The sequence below is a fragment of the Trachypithecus francoisi genome, unplaced genomic scaffold (assembly GCF_009764315.1).
Source record: "Trachypithecus francoisi isolate TF-2019V2 unplaced genomic scaffold, Tfra_2.0 Lachesis_group5, whole genome shotgun sequence".
NCBI classification, from domain to species: Eukaryota; Metazoa; Chordata; class Mammalia; order Primates; family Cercopithecidae; genus Trachypithecus; species Trachypithecus francoisi.
Window position 1 is genome coordinate 121,082,996 of NW_022681470.1, and position 27,785 is coordinate 121,110,780.

Sequence of the window (27,785 nt, forward strand, 5' to 3'; positions counted from 1 at the left end):
GCTGGAGTACAGTGGCACAATCTCAGCTCACTGCAACCTCCGCCTCCCAGGTTCAAGCCATTCTCCTGCCTCAGCCTCCCATGCAGCTGGGACTACAGGCACCCGCCACCACGGCCAGCTACTTTTTGTATTTTTAGTAGAGATGGAGTTTCACCATGTTGGCCAGGCTGGTCTCAAACTCCTAGAATCACATTATCTGAAAATAGTAGTACCCTTTTATCTTTTACCTTTTTTTTTTTTTTTTTGAGACAGGTCTTGCTCTGTCACCTAGCACCCAGGCTGGAGTGCAGTGGCATGATCTTGGCTCACTGCAGCCTTGACCTACTGGCCTCAATCAATCCTCCCACCTTGGCCTCCTGAGTTGCTGGGACCACAGGCACATGCCACCATGTCCAGCTAATATCTGTATTTTTTGTAGAGGTGAGGTCTTGCCATGTTGTCCTGGCTGGTCTTGAACTCCTGGGCTCAAGCGATCCACCTGCCTTGGCCTCCCAAAGTGCTGGGATTACAGGCGTGAGCCACGACACTCAGCCAGTAGTGCCCTTTTTATTAAACCTTTAAAAATTAGTATGTGAGGACAGGCCTGGTGGCTCATGCCTGTAATTCCAACACCCAAAGCGAGAGAAACACTTAGGGCAGGGAATTTGAGACTAGCCCAGGCAACATAGCAAGACCTCATCTCTACAAAAACACTGGGTAGGAGTATCACTTAAGCCCAGGAGATAGAGGCTGCAGTGAGCCATGAACATACCACAGCCGTCCAGCCTGTGCAACAGAACAATAATTTGTCTCAAAAACAAACGGCCGGGCGCGGTGGCTCAAGCCTGTAATCCCAGCACTTTGGGAGGCCGAGGCGGGCGGATCACAAGGTCAGAAGATCGAGACCATCCTGGCTAACACAGTGAAACCCCGTCTCTACTAAAAAGTACAAAAAACTAGCCAGGCGAGGTGGCGGGCGCCTGCAGTCCCAGCTACTCGGGAGGCTGAGGCAGGAGAATGGCGTGAACCCAGGAGGCGGAGCTTGCAGTGAGCTGAGATCCGGCCACTGCACTCCAGCCTGGGCGACAGAGCGAGACTCCGTCTCAAAAAACAAACAAACAAACAAACAAACAAACAAAAATAGTATTTGACTCAAAGAAAGTCTCTTATTGCCAATGCCCTTATTTCCTGACAAGTTTATACAGATACTCCTAAGAAATAGAAAAAAGGCATAGCATTTAATTCAGCTCAGTTGAGTTGATGCATTGAAGTTACCTAGAGATGTAATGGTTACAACCAATGGTGCTGACACTTGATTCCTCGCTTTCTTAATTTGGGACTACTGACTGCCTGAACATTTCCGTTTTCTGTTTTATTTCATTGTCTCATTGTCTGTTGGGTGGTTGGTTGGTTTTGCCACTTATTTGTTCTCCATCAATAAGTTATGTTTGATTTACCAAAAAGGAAATAAAGTCTTTTCAGACCTAAGCATCTCCCATCATCTCTGAATTGCAAATATCTAAATACTGCCTTACACAGGCCAGGCTCTCAATAAACATGAGTCAGACTGAGCATAGGGACTCAACGCTCTCCTGGCTCCCAGCCTCTCACTATTTATGTTTCCTAATTCCCTAAAATACCTGTGGGGAAGAAAATATCAACAGTCTATCTTCAAGTCTGGATTAGCTTTTTTGATGCTCTTTTCTACTAAGAATTTAGGTTTCATGACAAACTACTGCTATTGTTTAATAATGTGAAACTATTTTATAAATCTACTTGCTGAAAGGGACAAGTCATAGTGCTGTTCTTTCATCACTGATGGTGATTTCTTCCTTGGGTTTTTTTGGAGGGGGTTGAGGGGAGTAGAATCTTTTGTGTTTGCCTGGTTTTATCTCTCTCTCATTCTAAAGTATATAGAACACAGAGACTTATCCTGGAACATGAACCGTAAAACTAAAGGACAGAATTCTGAGGAAGACTTTCTTTTCACTGTATAGCTATAAATATTCTTTAAGTAAATATAATACAAATTAGCACTTTAAAGATTTTAGAAGAATGTTTAAACTTTATAAGCTTTCATAAATTACATCAGGTAAAGAATAGTCTTCACAAAATCTTCCTAGAAACTTTATTTAAAAATATTTCCTATGAGAAACTGCCCACAGGAAGCAAACATAACTGACTTTTTTTTTTTTTTTTTTTTTTTTTAGAGCTTTCTGCCTGATTTTTAGGAAAATGTTTAAAGCTGCTAGCATTTACTTTGCTTAGATATTTTTGGAATTCAGTTTCCTCAGTTAAGTTTCAGAAGCACTCCAACCAAGAAATGATTTCCTGCTTAGTGAAGCTTGGCCAATATCTCCCAGGCCAAATCACTGAGAGTGGAGTTCTCTCACTCGAGGAATCAAAACGAATTCAAAGTGAATGAGAGCACAGAACAATCTGCTAATCTCAAAATTAGACCTTGTCCTAATTTCCTAATTAATCTCCAATTTGCTAATCTCAAAATTAGACCTTGTGCTAATGTCCTTTTCACAATTGGGCCTCCCTCTTACGGCCATCCTGGCCCATTGTTTTATACCAGTGATGCTGTTCAATAGAGGAGACATTTTGGTATTGGAACAAAAATTTGAGGGATAACAACATATTTTGTCAATTTTTTAGCTGATGTTTTATATGAGTGGGCTGATTTAAAAAAAAAAAAAAACTCTTTAATGTTTTTCCCTCTCAAATTTTAAGCATGTCCCCCACTTAAAAAATACTATTACATAATCAAAGCACCCTAGAAGAAGCAATACTAACACCCAGTGCAGACACTGATGACTGAAGTACCTTCTACGGAACATTAACTTCTCTTTTGAGATCTTTCATGGAAGAACTTTACCATGCAGACAAAGTCACAGTTTGGAGACAATAGGACAGGACTCTATGTATGAGCCCAGTCAATGTTTTCTCAGATTCTGCCCTAATATCAGGAGAATATCACGCCTCTAAATTGGACAGTGGCCTCTTCCTTATTCCAGTCTGTCTCCTCTGTAGCTGGGACCACAGGAAGGTGTCACCACGCCTGGCTAATTTTTGTATTTTTAGTAGAGATGGAGTTTCACCATGTTGGCCAGGCTGATCTTGAACTCCTGACCTTAAGTGATCTGCTCACCCCAACCTCTCAAAGTGCAGGGATTACAAAGCAAATATGATGGGTGGGCCCTTCAAGGAGAACACTTGCAAAGTTATGCCTTAGCCACAGGCTTTCAATGAGCTATCTGCTCTATTACAGATTATTTTCTGCTTTACACAAGAAGCTCACAGGTTACAAAAACACTGTGTGCCATAGCAAAGACATTTAAAATCAGTCAATTCCAATAAATACAGTGTAAATATATAATAGAGGGGGTCACAGAAAGAATACTAAGACCTCTGGACTATTTGCCGGCTCTGTAGCAGCACAGCACATGAACCATTATAAATCACAATCTGCAGGCAGCCACTATCCACCTTATGTTTTAGAATTCTATCTTGAAACTAGAACAAATACCCTTCTTTTTTCTTTTCTTTTCTTTTTTTTTTTTATACCGTCTCACTCTGTCACCTAGGCTGGAATGCAGAGGCACGATCTTGGCTCACTGCAACCTCCACTTCCCAGGTTCAAGTAATTCTCGTGCCTCAGTCTCCTGAGTAGCTGGGACCACAGGCAGGTATCACCACACCTGGTTCATTTTTGTATTTTTAGTAGAGATGGGGTTTCACCATGTTGGCCAGGCTGGTCTTGAACTCCTGACCTCAAGTGATCTGCTCACCCCAATCTCTCAAAGTGCGGAGATTACAAAGCAAATACCCTTCTGAACTTTCTAGACTGAAGTGGACACAGCCAGCCCTCTATAATAACCATAACAACAGCTTGCATTTATTGTTCACTTGTGACATTTCACCATTTCCCAAAGCAATAGAAATGGCACCAGAGGGGTCTAGTTTAATCAGACACATAATGTCTCCCAGACTAGGGGTCCTGGGCAAGGCTAAAATATAATGAGCATACTGTGTTTTACAAGGAGAACATAAGCCCAGAGCCAGAGAGGGCCTTTGAGGAACATTTACATGGCAAGAGTAATAAGCAGGATCAATCCAGAACTTTCTCACTGAGCCTGATAATTTGTCTAAATCTTAATTGTGAGGCCATAACAAGTTTCATGCTTCAGAATTTAAATAATTCTCAGGTTGAATTGGTCAATAGTACTAAGATTTTTCAGAAATAATTAAATCTAACTCTAAATCGTATCATATTATTATTGTATTGTATTTCATTCTTTTAACAGATTGGTTCAGAATCACCTACAGGGCTTATATAATAAAACACAGATTGTTGGGTCTCACCTCCAGAATTTCCGATTCAGTAGGGCCTGAGAATTTACATTTCTAACAGGTTTTCCAGTAATGCTGACACTGTTGGTCCAGACATCACACATTGAAATCCACTACTCTAAGAAATGGCTAAATTTTGGAGAAGCACTACCTAAACATGTACCTGGTTCCACCAATGGGAATCTTTTATATGGAAGCTAAAACACTGTCCATCTGGTCAAGTTGTCCCCAAAGAACTCAACATTCTCTTAAAAAGGAATTCTAAATCATGCAATAAGCCTTTTAAAAGCATTTTACAAAAAACACATTTCCCCAGATTCCTCAGCAAACCTTATTACAATTTGTAAATTCATGCATTCCAGGTGATAACACTTTAGGAACAAGTCCCTTTAATGATTCCATAATTAAGCTGCCTTAAATGTCATTATTCCAGAGGTTCCAAATTCAGACGTTCTCAGGTGCCAAGAATCTGAAGTGGGGCAGCTGGTAAACAAGAAAAGCATTCCCTATCCAAAGCGCACTGAGCTCCAACCTGTGCTCGTGAGGGAATCTGGGTGCAGAATGGTCAGATACTGCAATATTTCAAAAAAGTCAAAATGGAAGCTTTCATAAACTGCAGATATTGACTATGAATTAAAGTTTTTTAAACAGTGTTTATGCTCAAGAAAACATGTCTGTGGACAGAATGCAGGCCACAGGTGACCAATTTGCTAAATCTGGGTGCCATCATACTGCTGCTGAAGAAGATTCTATGGGTTCCAGCAGCATAAAATGAGCAGCTGTTGTGTGTCAAACACTTTGCTGAGCAATGCAGTGACAAGGGGAGAAGAAACCCACTCTCTAACCTCAAAGGCTAATGAATATTTAATGCAAAATATTGGCCAAGGTTTATTACAGAGGAGAATAACTGTATAGGGATGCATTTACAGCACACAAGGACCAATAAAATGATACTAATTACAGGTACAGTAAGTGTTTCATTTAATAAGGCAAAAAAATAGTAGATAAAAGGTGGAATTTAGTATTGACTATCTATCAATTAACATAATCAAACCTACAGAAATTTCTGTATTGCTTACCTGAGAGTCAAAGTTTTGCCCCTGTTATGTAAATCATAAGTGTATATCATAAATACTAAATGTACTTATAAACCAAAGTACAATGACTGCTATGATAGAACAATACAAATTAAGATAAGGGTATTGACCCCAGACATTTTCCATCTTGGAAAGAAAAGCTATGTGAAAGGTTATATTCTAGTGGGATAACACCCTGCAAAACACAAGCCACAGCAACTTGGAGAGAGAAAAAATAATGACAAGCTGCACAAATAACAAATAGCTCAGGCTATGCTCGGATTATGGCAACAAACACAAATCATGCACTTGTTCAGCTTCAGTCAGTAGAGCACAAACTACTTAACCATTCAATAACAAAAAGTGATACAATTAGGCTCAAAGCCAAAGGCAAAAAGAAAAAAAAGAGTTAATGGTCAATTTAAAGAAACACAGAAAAGTAAAATCTTCAAGTTATTTGGTTAGAACGCTGTATTTAATTAAGCTGTATGAATCAGTCTGACTGAGCTAAGGAAGACATTAGTGCAGCCTGGATAAGATGCTGTTTAATAAAAATAAAGCCCATGCACCTCCTAAACATGCAAGTTCTGTCAATGATCACGGTCACATTAAGGAGATCACAGCACAGAGACTGCAATGACCAAGGCATCATTCTCTTACAGGTGGCTAGGCTAGACCAGTAATGGCCGCAGCAATCAGCATCTCCATAGCAATCAGTGTTCATCTCACTGCAAAAGCAATAAAATGAGCAGGTCTTCCTGTGAGCAGCCATGACCTTTACAAGTTTTACCTCCAACTTTCTCAGGAAAGGAATACTCTGGAAAATGTTCTTTGGCTGTACAAAACAAAATATGGTTTATGGTTTTATTTAGTGCCAAGATGAAATAGATTGAATCATTCCTTTAAAAAGAAAAAGGTGTCTCTGTGTGGCCCATTTTGTTACAAACCCAATACATCTCATTAACGAAATAGCACAGTTGATTAAAGCAGAAGTCAAAATGTCAGAGAAAAGTTCCTCATAAAGATGATTTGATCGTGTTAATAATCAATCATTGAAGGCATGTGGGATTCTCTATAAACGGGGTTCTTCCTGCCTGAGGATTCCTAACAGGCATAAGTGGTTCTTGCCTTGCAAACTCTGTTTAGGCTCGCTCCCATGGGAGATGATATTGCTCTGGAGCCCCTAGAACCTCTTTAAACTACATGAACTATCTCCAGAATGTAGCTTGCTTTTCTTCCCTACAAACCCATGAGCTAGAAACAGATGAGAACCACATGAAGAAATCTCAGCATGTTTTTGTAGTTATAATAGGGTGGTCTAGTCATTATATCAAAAGAGTTCTTGTGTATATAACCACCTGATATGGGGCAGGTGCCTGGTTTCCAGGATAGGATTATGGCACTGATTCATTCAGCAACAAGGACATTCCCTAAGCCCCACCATCTGCCAGATACTTCCAATGCTTCAATATAATCATTGGTTTCATCATGACCACCCCCTTCCCCTTTTACCCTGAAAGGGCTATGTGGGATGTTTTGTAAATTTAAAATTACATTTCTGTGTAAGGGAATATTCCCTTAATCCTTTTTTAAAACAGTCCTCAAGATTACTGTAATTATCCTGTTGATTCATAACAGCAGGTATTAAAAAAAAAAAAAGCACTGCCCTAGAAAATGTCCCCCTTTTCTAGAGATTTTTTTTCTCCAAGCTGAGGTTTTATTTTTCTCAGAGGAAAATGAAATCAATAATTAAAACTGTATTGATGGCCAAGCACAGTGGCTCATGCCTGTAATCCCACCACTTTGGGAGGCTGAGGCAGGAGAATAGCTTAAGCCCAGAAGTTCAAGACCAGCCTTATCAACGTAGTGTGTCCCTACCTCTACAAAAACTGGAAAAAAAAAAAAAAAGTTAGCTGGGTGGGGTACAGCAGTGCACACCTATAGTTCCAGTTAGTCAGTTGACTGAAGTGGGAGAATCATCTAAGCCCAGGAGTTTGAGGCTGCAGTGAGCTATGACCACACCACTGCACTCCAACCCAGGTGACACAGTAAGACCCCATCTCAAAAAAAAAAAAAAAAAAAAGAATAGATTGAGGAAGGTATTCAGTTTTTTCAAAATACCACAACTTTGTCTTTTGTTAGTAAAGTCTTCTTTTTCAGAAGATGTTAGCCCAGTGTTCTTAGCATTGTCTGTGTCAAGGATCCCTCTGAGAACCTGAAGAAAAGTCATGAATCTTCCCAGAAGAAAAATGTAAATGCATACAAAATTGTACATATAATTTCAAGGGTTTATGGATCCCTTGAATTACCAGAATAATAATTCCAGCTCTAGCCTATCAATCATTGATGACATTTAACATTAAATAACATACACAGTTTAACAAACTGTTCTCACTTCAATGCATCTTCCCTCTGTTGATTGCTTGCCCTATCCTAGGGGGAATACCAAAAAGTAACCTATTACTGCTTCAATCCTAGTACTGACAATTTTTTAAAGCAGTTTAAATAAGCAGCAGGTTTTTTGTTGGTGATGATGCCCTTTATGTTTGGATTTTTAATCTAAGCATATATTTGATGGAATAATTTTCCATTCTAATTGACATAATTAAAATAAGGCCATTGGGAATAGAATGTGTACGGACACATACACACAAAAATAGTGATAAATCACCACCTCAAATCATCAACTGGAAAAAAATACCTTCTCATTTCAAAAATGAGAAATTTGGGATTGGAATAAAATGTGCAGCAAAATATTACCTATCTATATAAAGCATAGAATAAGGAAGAAAAATCATACAAGCTTTCTTGGAAGGAATAAAAATTTCCAGACTAAAAAATGAAATGTGCCTAAAATTGGGAAATCACACAAGAGAAGAATTCTAAGAAGTTGTTACTGGTTAACACAGTGTGAAATTACTCAGAGAAGTAAAGGAGTTTGAGGATCCAGCAAATGCCATCAGATTCGGCATTTAAGATGCTATTAGAGCAGTTTCAGTAGAGTAGGGAAGGCAAAAGTGAGATAAGAAAGGGCTAAGAAATCAGCGCACAGGAAGGATGGAGGCCGGCTCTTCTTCTGCAACCTCTGGAAGCAAAAGGAGAAAGGGGGATCTGCAAATAAAGGGGATCATGACAAAGTCAAAAGACTTCTCTGTGTGTCTGTTGTCCCTGCACTGGGCACTGAGAACACAAACATATATTATATCCTCCACGTCCCACCCTCTAGGAGGTCAGAGTCTAGCGAGAATGACAGGTGCAAACAGGTCATCACAATTCATCAAGGATAGAGAGCTGCACAGAGAATTATGGGAAAACAAGGGAGGCACCCTCAATCCAGTCCAAAAGGACAGGAAGATGCTTCCTAAAAGGTAGTGGCTGGACAAAGTATTAAAGAATGAAGAACTATCAAGCCAGAGGGTAAGGGCATCCCAGTCAGACTGGTCTTCATGAGCAAATGCATGGAACAGCTGGTATGGCAGAGTAAAGTGCAAGGCTGAGAGTGGCAAGGGTACTGCTGCTTCCCAGTAAATTAGTGCATGAAATCATCCACTGGGAAGACACCAAGGGTGAGAGCTGACAAGGCAGAAAGACAAGAAAGCGAAGTACCCAAGACCTTACTGAAGTAAGTGACCATAGGCTGCAGGCAAGAGACATCAGCAGGATGCCAGTGGACTGAGAGAACAGGGAGACTGAAAGTCTAGCAATCCCAGTAGTGTGAGAGGGACAGAATGTGCAAGGTGAGTAACAAAGGCATTTTCCAAAGGGGAGAATCTGGAGTCTGGGTTCCTGGAAGTGAAGCAGACAGAATGGCCCTAACACTTACAGGAATGAAAGAGGCAGAGAAGACTCAAAGTCAGCGTGGAACAAGGTGAGGTAGCTGGGGCAATGCGAAGAGTGAACAAAGGGTGACTTTAAACCAGAGGCTATGGTTGCTACCGAAGGTGGAAAGAAGGACAGGAAAAATGCAGTCGAGAGCCATGAAATCTAGCACTGACTTTACCTGCTGCATTGGGCAAGTCACACACCTTTCCCAGGCCTCCCTTTCTGAGTCTTGCCTAAATGGTCATTTAGATTCCTAAAATTATATTGGACAGCTTTCCCATATAGAAACAATAGCTTTAAGGCTGAGAGGCAGGTGTTCATCAATTTTGTAGAAGAACTGTCTTTATTATATTCCCTATCAGAATTCACAAATGTTACACTGGTAACTTTATTATGTATAGGACTTTAAAATGTACAAAGCTTTTACATATTGATACACTTTGGATATCTGTCCTGTGCAAATCTCATGTGATCCCCAGTGTTAAGAGGTGGGGCCTTGGGTCATGGGAGCAGATCCCTTATGAACGGCTCAGTGCCATTCTGAGGGGATTGAGTGAGTTTTCACTCTTAGTTCCCCCAAGATTTGGTTGTTAAAAAGAGTGTGGCACCTCCCTCCCCTCTCCCTTGCTCCCTCTCTCGTCATATGACATGACTGTTCCCCTTCACCTTCTGCCTTGAGTGAAAGCTTCCTGAGGGACTCACCAGAAGCAGATATTGGTGCCATACTTCATGTACAAAGCCTGTGGAACCGTGAGCAAAATAAAACTCTTTTCTTTATATATAAATTGCCTAGCCTCTGGTATTCTCTTTGTAGCAAGGCAAAACAGACTAAGACACATATATTTTCTAATACAATACTAACCACCACCCCGTGACAGTTCTATAATTCCTGTTTCACAGATGAAGAAACAAAGATTCCACAAAACTGAAGCAATTCCAACTTTGGATTGGTACAGTAAATCTTTTTCTCCTAATTAGAGATTCTATTTAGTATGCTTCATTGAGATAACTCACGACTTACCAACATTTAAGTTTTTAAAATGCAATCATTCAGCAAGTAATACAGTGCCCATTAATTGTCCTAAAGCTACATATGTCATTCCAGACATCCAACAGATTACCTTACCACTAAAATGAACCAAGTGGAGTTTTAATAAAGTTTAAACTTTATTAAACTTCCATAATGTTGAAACAAAGCACTATAAATGAAAGCAAATAGAAACAAGTTTACATACATACACTTACCATACTGTTCAGTGTAGGAAATGGTAGAAAAAAATAGTCTCAACTCAACCCATCTAATCTTGTGCAACTGCTATGAGTAGAGCACTGAGTCACACTAGTGATTTTACTTTCCTGATAATGACTCCTTTCTCTTTGGCTACCCTAGATAGTACTCAGTTCCCAGATTAATTATAACACCCAATTCATTCCAACTACATACTAATGACTAATCAAGACAGCAAAGAAATTCCTTGGTCTTCAAAAGAAAAAAATAGACTTCCATTATTTATTAATTTTCTTTTCTTGTTTATTCAGCCATTAAAAGTTCATTTTATTTAAAAAGGATATTATTTACTTCCTTGGTGATTGCAAAAACCTCTATTTTACTTTCTAAAATACTGGTTTCTTTTCTGAAAAACAGATCTGGCTTAATTAAAGGAATTTACATGTATCTTTTCAAGTCAGACAACTTTATAAGTTAATTCCTATAAAAGTTGAGTAAAACAGATTTTATTGGGTTGGTTCAAAAGTAATTGTGGTTTTTAACATTAAAAGTAATTGTAAAAACCACAACTGCTTTTGCACCAACCTAATATGTTATATGATTTTTGATTCTTTTTGGTATAATTCCATGTCCACCTCTCACTTTGAAATCAATGGCAAAACTTCAAATTCATAAGGATACAACATATTCTACAGGAAATTCTCCATCCGACTGCTTTTTATACCTAAGTTCTTTAAAAACCAATCAAATCAAAAGACAATCACAGAGCAGTTAACATGTCCGAGGCATTGCACTATGTAACACTAGTAACATTTTACCCAGCAGAAAGAGTAAAATATCTGAGCATTATAATTTATTATTTACCCTTAAGAGTCTGCTGTATAGCATTTTGTCTTTCAAACTGAAATCGTTAAGATCTTCATTTAGAAATTGGAAAACAAAGAGATACATATTGCTTTCTGTGTGATAAAATAAGTTCACTAAAACTAGGTATATAGATGAGTTTCCTCATATGCTTGAAGAAGAAAAAAAAAAGCCACATGTCAAAATCCACATAAAAGTACAGAAAATGAAACCAGACACCCATGTGAAATCAAAAATATAGATGAATACTAAATGTATGACCAGAATGCTATCATCTCAGGTAAAATTCCATTCTCTGTCACTGCTGGTTCATCAATCTCACTTGGCTGTTAACCACACAGAACATTTAAGAAACATGCAAAAAATTTCAATCTTGACCAAACAGAAAATGTTATGCACACAGCTCCAGCCATGATGAGCCCTTTTCATCACTTGGAAACAGGGTCTACAGGCATATCTGAAAGTTTCAGAAAAATTATCCTAGGAGGGAATTTGATAGACTCATTAACAACAGCCTAAAAGGATTTGTGCTTTCTTTCTTAGATCACTATTCCAGTGACTTCATTCAGCTCATATTGCAACTCATTCTGAAAACTGAAAGAGGTTAGCATGTCCTTTGTGGTATAATCAGGAGGATCACTTCCAAATTCCAGGTGAACTACTCACATAAATTTCCAGAGATCAAGATCATCTGCCTAAATTAAATATTGCATGTACACCAACCCCACTGAGCAGAGCCTATGGTTCAAATATTTTAACTCCAAATTCCAAATATCACTACAATACTCACTTTTAGTTTCTTGTTTAGTTTGCAGCAATATCTGTACACCATTGCCAAGTTCAGCGGTCCAAAATCTGCATAGAAACTAAGATACAAGAAAAACAAAAAAGTTAATATTTAGTAAAAGTACAACTTTCAGTAACATCAATGTTCATCTTTAATTTCATTAAATTTACAATCAAATTTCAATTATCTTATAACTAATCTGATCTATGGTATAATCCAAATAACTAATGCTTTCATCCTAATGCCCTCTAGTTACTCTAAGTAGTCTCTATTTTAACAGGGAACTAGTGGCTGGGCACGGTGGCTCACGCCTGTAATCCCAACACTTTGGGAAGCCAGGGCAGGCAGATTGCCTGAGGTCAGGTGTTCGAGACCAGCCTGACCAACATGGAGAAACGCCGTCTCTACTAAAAATAAAAAATTAGCCAGAAGCGGGGGCACCTGCCTGTAATCCTAGCTACACGGGAGGCTGAGGCAGGAGAATCGCTGGAACCCAGGAGGTGGAGGTTACGGTGAGCCAGAGATCGCACCACTGCACTCCAGCCTAGACAACAAGAGTGAAACTCCATCTCAAAAAAAAAAAAAAAGGAACTAATTGGACAGTTTTAAGTTCCACCTCCTTTTATCTGCCTGCCAGACCATTTAAGTAAACACACTAAAGAACAGGCAAGGAAAGAACCAACAGGAATATAACAAGTAGATGGCCTGTACTACTTGCTTTTATTTCTTTATCATATATTTTAGTCATAAACTTACTTGTGTACTTTGGATTCCAATTATTCCACTCAAACATAGCTCACAATTCTTAAGTATCTTAAATCCAGTGGTCTTTTTTCAGTTTTCGTTCTCCATGAACTTTCTGTATTATAAGACACACTGGCTCCTCCCGCTCTCTTCATCCCCTAACAGCTCCAGGATACAGTCATCAATCTGTAGATCTCTCTTAGCCAACGTCATGAATTCAACTAACGACCCTAAGGAAAAGTGATGTCTCTTCCACTTGAGAGCCAGTGTCAGTCTTCTCCATCTCGACTACCTGCTGGGTCCACCATCTACAGGCCCTTCCATCACCTGGAACTGAGAATATCTAAAACTCAACCCATCTTTCCTTCACATCAGCCCTCCAGACTGAAAAAACACTTTGCTTCTCCCAGTCACTCAGGCATTAAATCTCTCAATCACAATAGGCCAACAAATAAATATTTAATTCTGATATATCAAACAAGCTACTACTCTAATTCATCCCTTCCCTTTCTCTTCCTATTTTGCCAGCAGAAGTCCAGATCCTTTTCATCTCACACCTGTACTTTTTTTATATACTTTAAGTTCTAGGGTACATGTGCACAACACGCACGTTTGTTATATATGTATACATGTGCCATGTTGCTGTGCCGCACCCATTAACCCATCATTTACATTAGGTATATCTCCTAATGCTATCCTTCCCCTCTACCCCCACCCCATGACAGGCCCCGGTGTGTGATGTTCCCCTTCCTGTGTCCAAGTGATCTCATTGTTCAATCCCACCTATGAGTGAGAACATGTGGTTTTGGTTTTCTGTCCTTGCGACAGTTTGCTGAGAATGATGGTTTCCAGTTTCATCCATGTCCCTACAAAGGACATGAACTCATCCTTTTTTGTGGCTGCATAGTATTCCATGGTGTATATGTGCCACATTTTCTTAATCCAGTCTATCATTGATGGACATTTGGGTTGGTTCCAAGTCTTTGCTATTGTGAAGAGTGCCACAATAAACATATGTGTGCATGTGTCTTTATAGCAGCATGATTTATAATCCTTTGGGTGTATACCCAGTAATAGGATGGCTGGATCAAATGGTATTTCTAGTTCTAGATCCTTGAGGAATGGCCACACTGTCTTCCACAACAGTTGAACTAGTTTACAGTCCCACCAACAGTGTAAAAGTGTTCCTATTTCACCATATCTTCTCCAGCACCTGTTGTTTCCTGACTTTTTAGTGATCGCCATCCAACTGGTGTGAGATGGTATTTCATTGTGGTTTTGATTTGCATTTCTCTGATGGCCAATGATGATGAGCATTTTTTCATGTGTCTGTTGGCTGCATAAATGTCTTCTTTTGAGAAGTGCCTATACTTTTTAAAATCTCTCTCCCCTTCCCTTTCATCCTGTATTCCAAGAAAGACATTAGTCTTCATAAAGTCTCAGTTCCCACATATCCTCCCACTATTCAAAAATGTTTAATGGTTTCTTACTGCCTTTAGAATAACTCCTTGGTCCAGCAATCAAAGCCTTACACAACATTCCCTAGCTTCCAGGCTGGCCTTATCTCCTGAGAGGTCCCACACGAAATCTTCATTCCAACAAACATGTCTATTCCTTATTCCTAAATATTCCATATGTATTCTTAATCTAAGCCTCTACTCACATTGATTTCCTTGTCTAGAGTGTCCTCCTTTTCTTTCTGCCATCCTCTACCTTGCTCAAAGTCCAGTGCAAATCCCACCTTCTCCATGAAGCCTTTCCAGTCATCCTAGGGAACACTACTACCTTTCTCTCAAAGTTTTCAAAACTTACCATCTGAGTCATTCTTTTAGTCTACTACATATACTACCAAATATTGCAAATTATTTTAAGTGTTGATTCTACTTAATCAACTACAATGTTAGTCTCTCTGTCAGAGACTGTATCATATACTTATGATTAGAAGAATGTCCTACACATAATACAAAGCCAGAAACAAGTATTCATTATGAAATAGTTTGCTCATTAATGCTTTAAGTTCAAGTTAGTCTAGACCACAAATTTACTAAATATCAACATATTTCCAAAATGCATCCCAAAAGACCTTTGAATTAGTCATTTAATTTTTTTGCTGCCACCCAAATGACATTATCATAACTATGTCATTACATTACATAAAATCTGCCAATAGCCACTTGCCTTAGATAAATAAAGAATACTGAACTTGTATATTTTATCCCTATTAGGCAAGTCGGTAATATTTTGAAATTTACATTACAGGTGGCACCAAATTTAGCTGTCCCTGTACACAGGCTTCAAGAGAAGAATACAGAGATGCCAAAGAAAGAAAGCAGCAGTGATCTGAAATAAAAGTTCTAGACTCATTTCTTAAGTTCCCAGTGTAGTGTTGTAATGTAAATATAAACAAAATACCCACGAATCCAAAATGAACCATACCTATAATCCCTTTACTGACCAGTCCAAGACAAGTCAACAAAAACTAACTGAAAAGAACCAAAATGAAGAGTATAGGCATACCTCATTTTATTGCACTTCACTTTATCATGCTCACAGATAGTGCATTTTTTTACAAATTGAAGGACCGTGGCAACCCTGCATCAGGCAAGTCTATCAGTCCCATTTCTCCAACAGCATGTGCTCACTTCATGTCTCTACTTCACATTTTGGTAACTCTCACAATATTCTAAATTTTCATTATTATTGTATCTGTTATGATGGTCAGTGATCTTTGATGCTACTACTGTAATTGTTTTGGGTCTCCACAAACTGTACCCAAATAAGATGGCAAACGTAATTGATAAATGTCACATGTGTTCCGACTGCTTCACCAACTAGCCATTCCCCCATCTCTCTCCCTCTCCTTGGACCTCCCTATTCCCTGAGACACAGCAATATCGAAATTAGGCCAATTAATAACCCTATAATGGCCTCTCAGTGTTCAAGTAAAAGGAAAAGTTGCACATGGTTCACTTTAAATCAAAAGGTAGAAATGATTAAACTTAGTGAAGAAGGTGTATTGAAAGCCAAGATAGGCCAAAAGCTAGGCCTCTTGATCCAAACAGCCAAACTGTGAATGTAAAGAAAAAGTTCTTGAAGGAAATTAATAGTGCTACCTCAGGGAACATATGAATGATATGAAAACAAAATACCTTTATTGCTAATATGGAGAAAGTTTTAGTGATCTGAACAGAAGATGAAACCAGCCACAACATTCCCTTAAGCCAAAGCCTCATCCAAAGCAAGGCCCTAATTATCTTCAATTCTATGAAGGCTGAGAGGTAAGGAAGCTGCAGAATAAAAGTATGAAGTTAGCAGAGGTTGGTTCATAAGGTTTAAGATTTATGGGAGGAGGTCAACATATTAACATTCACAGGAGTTTGGAAGATGTTGATTCCAACCCTCATGAGTAACACTGAGGGGTTTAAGATGTCAGTGATGGAAGTAACTGCAGATGTAGTCGAAATGGCAAGATAACCATAATTAGAAGTAGAGCCTAATTGCTGAATTCTCATAATAAAACTTGAATGAGGAGTTGCTTCTCATTCAACTTTATCATGCTCACACATTTTGCTCATGAATGAGCAAAGAAACTGGTTTCTTAAGATGGAATGTACTCCTGTTCAAGATGCTGTGAATACTGTTGAAATGACAACAAAAAATTTAGAATGTTACACATACTTAGTCGATAAAGTAGCAGCAGGGTTTGAGAGGAATAACTCCTATTTTGAAAGCTCTACTTTGAGTTAAACACTATCAAACAGCATCTCATGCTACAGAAAAAATTTTCATGAAAGGAAGAGTCAGTCAATATGGCAAATTTCACTGCTGTCTTATTTTAAGAAATTGCTACAGCCACCCCAACCTTCAGCAACCACCACCCTGATCACTCAGCAACCATCACACTGGGGCAAGACCCTCCACCAGCAAGAAGATTACAACTTGCTAAAGGCTCAGATGATCATTAGCATTTTTTAGCAATAAAGTATTTTTAGTTAAGGTATATACATTTCTTTCTTAGACACAATCCTATTACACACTTAATAGACCACAGTATAGTATAAACAAAACTTTTATATGTACTGAGAAACCAAAAAAACTTGTGTGACTTGCTTTATTGCAGTATTTGCTTTATTGCAGTGGTCTAGAACCAAACCTGCAATATCTCCATGGTATGCCTGTATATAAATATGCACCTACCAGTATTGATTAAGGTAACCTTTTTTCTATATAAGAGATTTTCTTACCCTTAGGTTAATCGAAGCAAAACTTTTGACTAATATACCTTGTTTTTCTACTTGAATATGAATATTGACACTGGTAGAATTTAAAGTTAAATTTGAGATTTTTAGCTATGGTTATTTCAGCTTTTTAAATTCACTTTGAGCAAATTTTGAGAAAGCAAAAATAATTCAAGTTATCCACAAAAATCCTCAACAAACCAAATCCAGCAGCACCTCAAAAAGTTTATGCATCACAACGAAGTAGGCTTCATTCCTGGAATGCAAGGTTGGTTCAGCATATGCAAACCAATAAATGTGATGCACCACATTAACAGAATTAAAATTTTTAAAATGTGATTATCTCAAAGACACAAAAAAAGCTTTTGATAAAACCCAACATCCGTTCATGATAAAAAACCTTAACAAACTGGGCATCAAAGGAACATACCTCAAAATAATAAGAGCCAACTATAACAAACCCACAACCAACATCATACTGAATGAACAAAAGTTGGAAGCATTCCCTTTAAGAACTGAAGTAAGACAAGGATGCCCACTCTTACCATTCCTATTTAACATAGTACTAGAAGTCCTAGCCAGAGCAAGCAACCAAAGAAAAAATAAAAGGCATTCAAATAGGGAAATAAGTCACACTATCTCTTTTCACTGACAATATAATGATATACCTAGAAAATCCTAATGACTCTGCCAAAAGACTCCAGGAACTGATAAACAACTTCAATAAGGTTTCAGGATACAAAATCAATGTACAAAAATCAGTAGCATTTCCATACACCAATAATATTCAAGCTAAGAGCCAAATCAAAAATGTAATCCCAGTTACAATACCTCAAAAGAACTAAAATACCTAGGGATACATCTAACCAAGATGAAAGATCTCTGCAAGGAGAACTACAAAACACTGCTAAAAGAAGTTACAGACAACACAAATGAAAAAACATTCGATGCTCCTGTTATTGGAAGAAACAATATGGTTAAAATCACTATATTGCCCAAAGCAATCTACAGTTTCAACAGTATTCCTATTATAATACCAATATCATTTTTCACAGAATTAGGAAAAAAAACTATTCTAAAATTCCTATGGAACCAAAATAAGGCCAAATAGCCAAAGTAATAAGCAAAAACAACAAACCCGGAGGTATCGCATTACCCAAATTAAAACTCTAGTCTAAGGCTATAATAACCAAAACAGCATGGTACTGGTCAAAAACAGACACATAGAACAATGGATCATTATAGAGAACCCCGAAATAAACCTGCACACCTACAGCCATCTGATCTTCAACAAAATCAACAGAAATAAGCAATAGGGAAAGGACTTCCTATTCAATAAATGGTGCTGGGATAGCTGGCTAGACAAATGCAAAAGAATGAAACTGGTCTCCTATCTATCATCATACACAAAAATTAACTCAAGATAGATTAAAGATTTAAATGTAAGATCTCTAACTAAATATCCCAGAAGAGGCCAGGAGCCGTGGCTCATGCTTATTAAACAGCATTTTGGGAGGCCAAAGTGGGAGGACTGCTTGAGCTCAGGAGTTTGAGACTAGCCTGGGCAACAAAGGGAGACTCCATCCCTACAAAAAAAAAAAAAACTTTAGGCTGGGCGCAGTGGCTCATGCCTGTAATCCCAACACTCTGAGAGGCTGAGGCAGGCCGATCACTTGACCCTATGAGTTCGAGACCAGCCTGGGCAACATAACCCCATCTCTACCAAAAAAATATAAAAATTAGCTGGATGTGGTAGTGTAGGCCTGTAGTCCCAGGTGCTTGGGACGTAGAGGCAGGAGAATTGCTTGAGCGTGGGAGGTCGAGGCTGCAGTGACTTCTGATGGTGCCACTGCACTCCAGCCTGGGTGACAAAATGAGACCCTGTCTCCAAAAAAAAATTTTTTTTTTAATTAGCCAGATGTGGTGGCATACACCTATAGTCCTAGCTACTTGGGAGGCTGAGGCAGGAGGATCACTTGAGCACAGAAGGTCAAGGTTGCAGGGAGCCATGATCATGCCATAGCACTCCAACTTAGGTGACAAAGCAAGACCTTGTCTCAAAAAAAAAAAAAAGGGAGAATTTTACAAGAAAATCTAGGAAACACCATTCTAAATATCAGCCTCGGGAAAGAATTTATGACTAAGTCCTCAAAAAGCAAACATTGACAAGTGGGACCTAATTAAAGAGCTTCTGAATAGCAAAATAAACTATCAACAGAGTAAACAGACAACATGCAGAAGGGGAAAAAATATTTGCGAACTATGTATCTGACAAAGGTCTAATATCTAGAATCCATAAGGAATTTAACAGTTGAACAAGCAAAAAATAGTCCCATTAAAAAAATAAGCAAAAGACATGAACAGACATGTCTCAAAAGAAGAAATACAAGCACCTAATATATGAAAAAATGATCAACATCACCAATCATCAGAGAAACACCAATCAAAACCACAATGAGACACCCTCTCACACCAGTCAGAATGGCTACTGTTAAAAAGTCAACCCAGCAATCCCAACAATCCCATTACTGGGTATATATCCAAAAGAAAAGAAATCATTCCACCTTCGCAGCAACATGGATGCTGCTGGAGGCTATTATCCTAAATGAATCAATGCAGGAACAGAAAACCAAATACTGCATGTTCTCATTTATAAGTGGGAAGTCCATAACTGAGTACTCACGGACAAAAAGATGACAACAATAGATAAGAAGGAGTACTGAAGTGGGGAGGGAAGAAGGGAGTAAAGTGTTGAAAAACTAACTATTGGGAACTATGCTCACTACCTGGGTGACAGGATCATTTATACCCCAAACCTTAGCATCACAAAATATGCTTGTATACAAACCTGCACATATACTCCTGAATCTAAAATAAAAGTTGAAATTTTTTACAAAAGAATTCAAGTCATCAAATTCTAGTTTCATACTAATCATTACGAACCAACTTCAATCTCAAATTCAAAGATGTACAATTTCTAACAATCAGAATGGCTTAGCCACGTGTACTTTTGAAAGCAATATGGTTCACATATGAACCTATTTCACCAAACACCAGGAAATAAAATTGGTATACTACAATAACACAGGAGAAAGTACATCAAATACAAACATCATCCTTAAGTTGATCTGTACTCTCCAACATGGTAGCCACTAGTCATGGCTATTTAAATTTAAATTAAGGTGAAACAAATTAAAAATTCTTCAATTATTTCAAATGTGTTCAAAAGCCACATGTAGCTAATGGTTACAGAATTCAACAATGATCTGCACTGATGGACAATACTGATCAAGATGAAAAGACATATCAAAATAACTATAAAAGATAAAAGAAATGACCAAGTACCATAAACGAAGTATAGATAAAATGTTTGAAGACAATATCCTTTCCCTACAAGGGCCCAGTTATTTCCCAACAGTGAGATTAGGCCCTGGTAATTTTTACCCTGTTTTGTTCAAGAGGGTCATATTTCCAAAAAACCAGTTGGAACTTAGAACAGGAGAGAATGGAAAAATAGGTGAGGATCTAGTTCCCACCCTCCTTCACTGTCTCTCAAAAAGACAGGCTGTTTTAAGAGCAGGCTGCTGTCCAAAGATAGCAACAATGAAGTAGTTATGCCTCTTTTTTGGCAAGAGTCTCAGGTTAAAGGTAGAAAAACAATAAGCAATCCAAACCCAGAGGACTTCCCACCCCACAGTATGTTGAAACTCAGTGGGCCAGCCTTTATATCCCACAAAAAAATGGATGAGCTTCAAGTTACACTAAAAAAATTCAGTCAAAAGTTTTGCACAACCAAGAATAATTTTGAACAAGTCTTCAAAAGTCAGAATTGTCACAGAGAAATATAAAGCCAACAAGCTCTATCTTATCTTAAGGTCATTTGATACAATACACTAATAAAACCATTTATGTATTTAAAATAATATAGTCTTACACATATAGTTTTCAAGCTTACTATTAATAAATACATTTTTTAATGTCAAGATCATTGAAAAATTGCTGATAGTTGTTCACACCATGCTGGGTTATCACCAACTTTGGTATAATGAAATACTGTGAATAAAGAAGACATCTTCCAACAACATGCTCCTTTGTAAGAACTTTCTTCACCAGAGTTGAGGGAAAAATGAAAACATACTAATAATACATACTATTAGCTAGAGGGAAATTCAATATAAAAATTAATTGATAATCAATTAAAATGAGTCAAATGTGCTAGAAAGTAAAACTACATCTATTTGGGCAGCTTAGAACAAAAGCAGGGTGGAAGAGGAGAAATGGAAGGTCATCAACCCGGGGATAGTGAAAAGGGAGGAGATGGTAGAAATAAGCGCTTCAGAGACTATTCAGAAATCTGAGGGTTGAGTGCGCTCCTAAACTTGAAGTTAATGACAATGGACAGAGTCTTCTCCACCCTGGCATTTCCTAGGAAAAGGCCTCCAGAGCCACAGCCAAGCAAGGGTCCCCACTTTGTCTTGGCAGAGGGGAGGAGTCTCTTGGTCTCATGTGGCCAGGGAAAAACATGGACATTTTATTATTTGAGAGTACCCATGGCTTCATCTCCAAATGAATGAACAAATGAACAAATGATTCTCTATACCTATTTGCAGATTTCTTCTAAGAAGGTTGGCAAATTATTAGTCAAGGCCTAGAATGAACTCATGAACTATTAAGTGAAAATCGGTCCATCCATCTTTTATTCACTAAGTGTAAATAGCTACAATCAAACCCTTTTCTGTTTTGACAGGAAAGAAACTAAAAGAATTGGAGCATTTGGAGTCATGCAAGTGAAGGAGGAAGGAGGTTCATCTCCTTACCAGGAGAACAAAGAAACAGGAGCCCAAGTATCACAGCAAACGTTCACAAGGGTAGGATCACCCACCACCCCATAGGTGCTGGTCCTACAAATTTGAAGGGACATAAAAGCTAGGCCTAGAAGCCTTGCTGTCGTACTCAACATGTGTATCTCTTCTCACAAGATTTACGAAGTTTATGATGTACCATTATTTTGTCTTCGGTTTTTCTAATAAACTATAATTTAAGTGAATCAATTCCCAGAGGAATCATCGTTTGAAGTATTGTTATACCTTATTCCATACATTAGAAGCTTCATGTGAAAATTCCCAACTCCTCAGCAAAAAGATAAGCTACATTCTAAGAATTACCCATTTATTCTACAAGATTTATGACTACCTATTCTGAGCAAGGCATTACAAGTTAGCATATTCATCACAGAGTACTTGCAATACAAAAAAAATTAACTGCTTTAAAAATAGGATGAATAAATTCTATCAGATCACTATAAGGCATGCCAACCTTTCAATGTTTTACCAGCACTGCTGACATTTTTTTCTCTTCATTCACTTGCTCACTCAAATAGTTACTAAAAGCCTATTGGTCACCAGTCCCTATCCACAAGGAGCTCACTATCTACTGAGAAGACAGGTAAAGATATTATTACAATGTGATAAATGCTAAGATAGCGGTATCCTCCAAAACACAATGAGATCGTGTGTGTATGTGCGCGTGCATGTGTGTGCATGTGTGTGTGTAAAATTTTGTTGAAACTGATGAGCAATGCCTCTGGGCTACACATTACCTAACAGTTTCCCTATCACTAGAATACTATCAGCACCCCTCCAGTCAGATGATAAAGTTTCTGTATGAGATGTGATCATTATGGCTGAATTCATAACGATCACATTTTAAAAAGGTCCTAAAGCACAATGAATACCAACCTCAGATGAGGGCACTAGTCTTTTTGCTCAAGCCCTTTAGCATAACCACCCACAGTCACACTGATGCCAACTTCTTGGGGAAGAGTGGCTGCACATCTAACAAGCTTCCCACGCATGAAGCAATCTCATGTAGAACTAAAGATCACTGGGTGCCAAAAGGTTCCAGTCCCAATTTGGTCACTCAATGTCCCTAAGCTGGTGTCGCAGCCTCTCTGGGACCCCACATCCTCATCTATCAAATGAAGCCACTGAATTAGATGGCTCCTAACGTTCTTTCCAGCTCTTATGTAACATCATATATCACAGTTCTAGCCATTATATAGAGTCTACAGAGTCTACGACTCTAGTTATCCTTATTGGACAAACCCATTCAACTGTTCAAATGTTTCTCAAGGTCTACTTGTCCTATTTGATGTACTCTGTTCTATCTGTCCTCTCAGTGCATTGGGTCTGGGTACAGAAGACATTTCCCTTAGGGTGTCTCCTCTTTGGGGAAGGAAAAGAACACAGCTTCTTCCCTGAAATTCACTGTTTTCTGCACAGCCAGAAAGCAAACCCACAGACTAGAAAGCAGCTACATGTATTAGGAAACTTGACATCCATATTACTTACTCCTCTGCAAGAAGTTTGACATTTGTTGAGCTCATAAAGGAAGGAGAGAACTCCAATACCAACTATTAATCCTGTCCCTTGATGTACTGTCCAGGTTTCTAAGAAAGTTCAGGTTTACAACACCAGAGTGTAAGGAACCATTCTCCACTTATTACCGTCTTAACCCGAGGCAAATACCAGTCAGGTCAGGTGTCAGCTGCTGTTTCTGTAAAATGGGTGAGTGCTTTCACTTCGCCTTAAAGTCAAACAACAGACCAGATGGTATCAAGAACCCTTTCAGTATCGGGGTCTGTAATTCTAACATCCCTCGTTAGAGAAACTCAATTAATAAAAACTCCCTTCGAGACTCAGATTAATGAAAACAAAAGACTTCTTCAGGAATGCACTGGGAAAATTAAAATTCACTCCCACAGAAACATTCTCAGCAGTATAAATTAACCCCATTATTCAAAGGCTAGTACTGAAGGCAGGAGAGCTATACAGCCAGTACATGCAAAGCTTTGTTAGAAAACAGAATGATGAGTGATTCTCCCATACATAAAAGGCTAACCCTCACATTTCATAAAGTGACTGAGGCTCTTAAAAGGAAAATAATTACTCTAAAAGTTGTGGTGAGGATCACAGGGCCGGGGGCAACGGATCATGCCTGTAACCCCAGCATTTTGGGAGGCCGAGGCAGGTGGATCACGAGGTCAAGAGATTGAGACCCTCCTGGTGAACATGGTGAAACTCTGTCTCTACTAAAAAAACAAAATACAAAAATTAGCCGGGCATGGTGGCGTGCATCTGTAGTCCCAGCTACTCGGGAGTCTGAGGCAGGAGAATCACTTGAACCTGGGAGGCAGAGGTTGCAGTAAGCTGAGATTGCACCACTGCACTCCAGCCTGGCAAACACAGCGAGACTCTATCTCAAAAATAAAAAATAAAAATGATGATCATCCATAATGATGAAGTCTGTGTATGACAGAAAAAAAGTAAATTGCGATCAATAAATTATTTTTTGTGTGTGACAGGGTCTTGATCTGTCACCCAGGCTGAGTGCAGTGGCACGCTCATGGCTCACTGAAGCCTCGACCCCCTGAGCTCAAGTGATCCTCCCACCTCAGCCTCCAGAGGAGCTGGGACTACAGGCATGTGGAACATGCCTGGCTAATTTTTGTATTTTTTGTAGAGACAGGGTTTCAGCATGTTGCTCGAGCGATCTGCCCACCTTGGCCTCCTAAAGCGTGGAATTACAGGCGTGAGCCACTGGGCCTGGCCAGTAAAATTCCTTAAGAAGGTAGAAATGTATATTCATTTTAGAAAGGTTTCCATAAATTATTTAAAGTATAAAACTTTGATATTTCAGAATGTAATTTTCCAATTCTCTGTAGAAGTTGTCTCACTGAAATGCCACATTTCCAGACACACAAAACTGAACAAATGTATTAAAGTACATCAATCATGGGGACCAAATTTGAAATAAACTACCTTTTCCGGTTCCCAAAAGAAAACTAAATTTTATTTAAAAAAAAAAAAGTCTAAACTGGCAAATTCTTCAATTTGTCACTGGGATATGAACATATTTAAGACCAAAAAATTAAATTAACAACAAAGGAGATATCTTATTCAAATTTATAGTTTACACAAAGTATTTCTTATAAAGGAATTCACTGTCAAAAACAAATAATTGTGATGATTTACCAGATGTTTTTGATATAGGAGTTAAAAAGAAATTAGGCAGGTAGTGAGGGTACGGGAGACCTCAGTAAGGTTTTCCTTTTAATGAAAAGCAGACGTAAAATCATTTTCTCTTCTAACAAAGAGCAGCCTGTAAAATAGAGCTGCACGTAAACAAGCAAGCTGGAAACTTGCACAGGTGAATGTCGGCAGTTGTGCCAGTAGGAATATTACTACCTGGGACTAAGCATGTTCAAAATGGCAGCTCCATCTTCTCTTTTTGCCAGCCACATGTACAGTGAGCAGCAGACAAGATGGCACTAGCCGAGTGGAAAGTCCACTTGCATAATGAGATTGGGGTGGAGTGACCAACCTTCCCCGCCCACTACGTAAACGTCACACCTGGTTGAACCAATCTATGGGCCCTATGTAAATCAGACACCGCTTCCCCAAGCCAGACTATAAAACCTGTTGCGGTCAGCTGCAGACCCGCCTTTCCCTTTTGGACTCCTCTGTCTCACGAGAGAGAGAGAGCTGCTCTCCTCTCTCCTTTCTTCTGCCTATTAAACTTTCTGCTCCTTAACCCACTCACGTGTCCCTATTGTTAATCTTCCTGGGTGAGATATGGGAATGCCATATATCTTGAATAAATAGAGCAATATTTTTGATGACTCTCAATCTACATAAAATTCTTTGGTGCTCCTGGAAGTATTTCATTGATTAAAACAAACCACTTTTTTTTAAGTAAATTGAAACTAAAGCTTTAAAAAGAATTATTCACAGCTCTACTTTGCCTCAGTAATGTGAATTGGAACAACTTAAAATGACAAGACATTTTAAGTAAATGAAACAACCAAAATGACCAAAGAGAGGAAAATGTTCAATACAGTATGGTATATCCTTTCCCTGAAATATTATTAACATACAGACATTTATGGTGATTTTGAAAAATGGCATTGGTTTACAATGCTCATGTATGATTTAAAAATATTAGCATTTAAAACTGCATATACAAAATTATGCCAATTAAAAATTTATAGTACTGTAGGTTTGAATTTCTTCATTGTAGAAAAGCAATATTCTTTGAAAAATTAAAAAAAAAATCTTTCTAAGACACAATGAATTTCACAATTAAGTATAAAAAATTCAGCTCAAATCACAAAGCCAGAAAGGAACTTGAGATCAGTTGTGCCACTTACCTCCCCACATTTTAAATATCCAGGACAGGCACGGTCTATTTTCTGCTTAAAGATCACAAAAGACAAAGACTCCATTATAATGATCCCCTTTTTACTTCCTATCTCCAATCCTCAAAGCAAAACAGAATAGCAAAAAGGCAGTTTCCTTCTGATTTACATACCTCACCTATTTAAAGGTTCACTCTCTCCCAGTCACCCAAGCCAGAAACTTTGAATTGAACTTTGCTTCCTCCTCCCTACCCTCATCTGGTCAGTCCCAAATCCAGTCAGTCGATTCTTTCTAGCCTCTCCCCATCTGGCCTTTCTGTTCCCCACTGCTACAACCCTAATGCAATTCTGCCATAGCCTAACTGACCCCACCTTCGAGCGATGGCAGCACTCGTCCTAAAGTAGAGCCCTGGTCACTCTCTGTCATTTGCAAGCAAGCACAACTTACTGACATGCAAACAGTTTTCCACAATCCAGTCCCCAACTAAGTGACTGCTGCTGTGACCTGTCACTCCTCTCCACTCAAATATTACTACACCTCCTCTAATAGAATCTTGCTATTCCCAAACACTTCTTGTGCCTTTTCTCCGGACTCTGCCTGAAATCTTTTTCTTTCCTTTCTTCCTCATTCACTCACTCACTCATTCATTCATTCAACTAAAATTACTAGAGCCCCATATCTACGCCAGGCACAGTGCTAGGTGTTGGGACATAATGGTGAGCAAAAACAGGTAGTACTGGTCTTCAGAGAGATCATAAAATGTACTCTTTGCTATTATACACCCTTCAAAAACTAGCTCAGTTCTTATCACCCTGGGTAGCAATCATCTCTTCCTTTCTTGAACTCCTAACACATACATTTGCAGTTTTGGTCATGTATTATCCTGCACTGTATGTGTTTCCACTTCGTTCTTTACATATACATATCTCCAAAGCATTAGCGCAGTGTTCTGCATCAAAATCTATCCCATCAAAATACTAAGTTTCTTGTATAGCAATTTTCAACCACTTATGAAATTTTAAGTTATGCTTTTCACTTCCCATAAAAATGTGTCAAGAGTTTTGTAAGGCTTTTTTGTGTTTTTGTTTTTCAGGTTTTTGTTCTTGTTTTTGTTTTTTGGTGTTTTTTTTGTTTTGTTTTGTTTTTTAAGCACAAAGGTGTACTGAGCTGTGGCTAAGTAAAAGTCATTTACTTCTGGCTTGGGAATGTGTTTATGAACTTACAAATGAGAACATCTGATGTCTTAGGAATCTACTTCAAACAAAATAATGAAGCTGCCCTGTGGTGACCTGGCCAGAAAGAACTTGGAAGGCTGACAGCTCCCCACTGGGATCTCCTGCAGCCCACTTGGAGCTCTCTCTCAGGCTGCATGATTACGACTACCCCTGTTAAGATAACTCGCCTTAGCACCTTGGCTAAATTTCATGTTTTCACAGCCTTATCTCAAGCAAACTGAAAGAATGGAGTAATAATTTATCATTATGAAGATTAGAG

At 38.6% G+C, this 27,785-nt stretch overlaps 1 protein-coding gene across 4 annotated transcripts in view; it reads right to left on the reverse strand.

Moving 5' to 3' along the window:
* Positions 1 to 27,785, reverse strand: part of CDC14A (cell division cycle 14A) — a 168,378-nt gene that overhangs the window by 132,357 nt on the left and 8,236 nt on the right. For all 4 annotated transcript variants that reach the window (XM_033199722.1, XM_033199724.1, XM_033199723.1 and 1 more), the window contains exon 3: positions 12,116 to 12,191. In XM_033199722.1, coding sequence (XP_033055613.1) covers positions 12,116 to 12,191 — 76 coding nt within the window. The remainder of the gene's footprint in view (positions 1 to 12,115; positions 12,192 to 27,785) is intronic.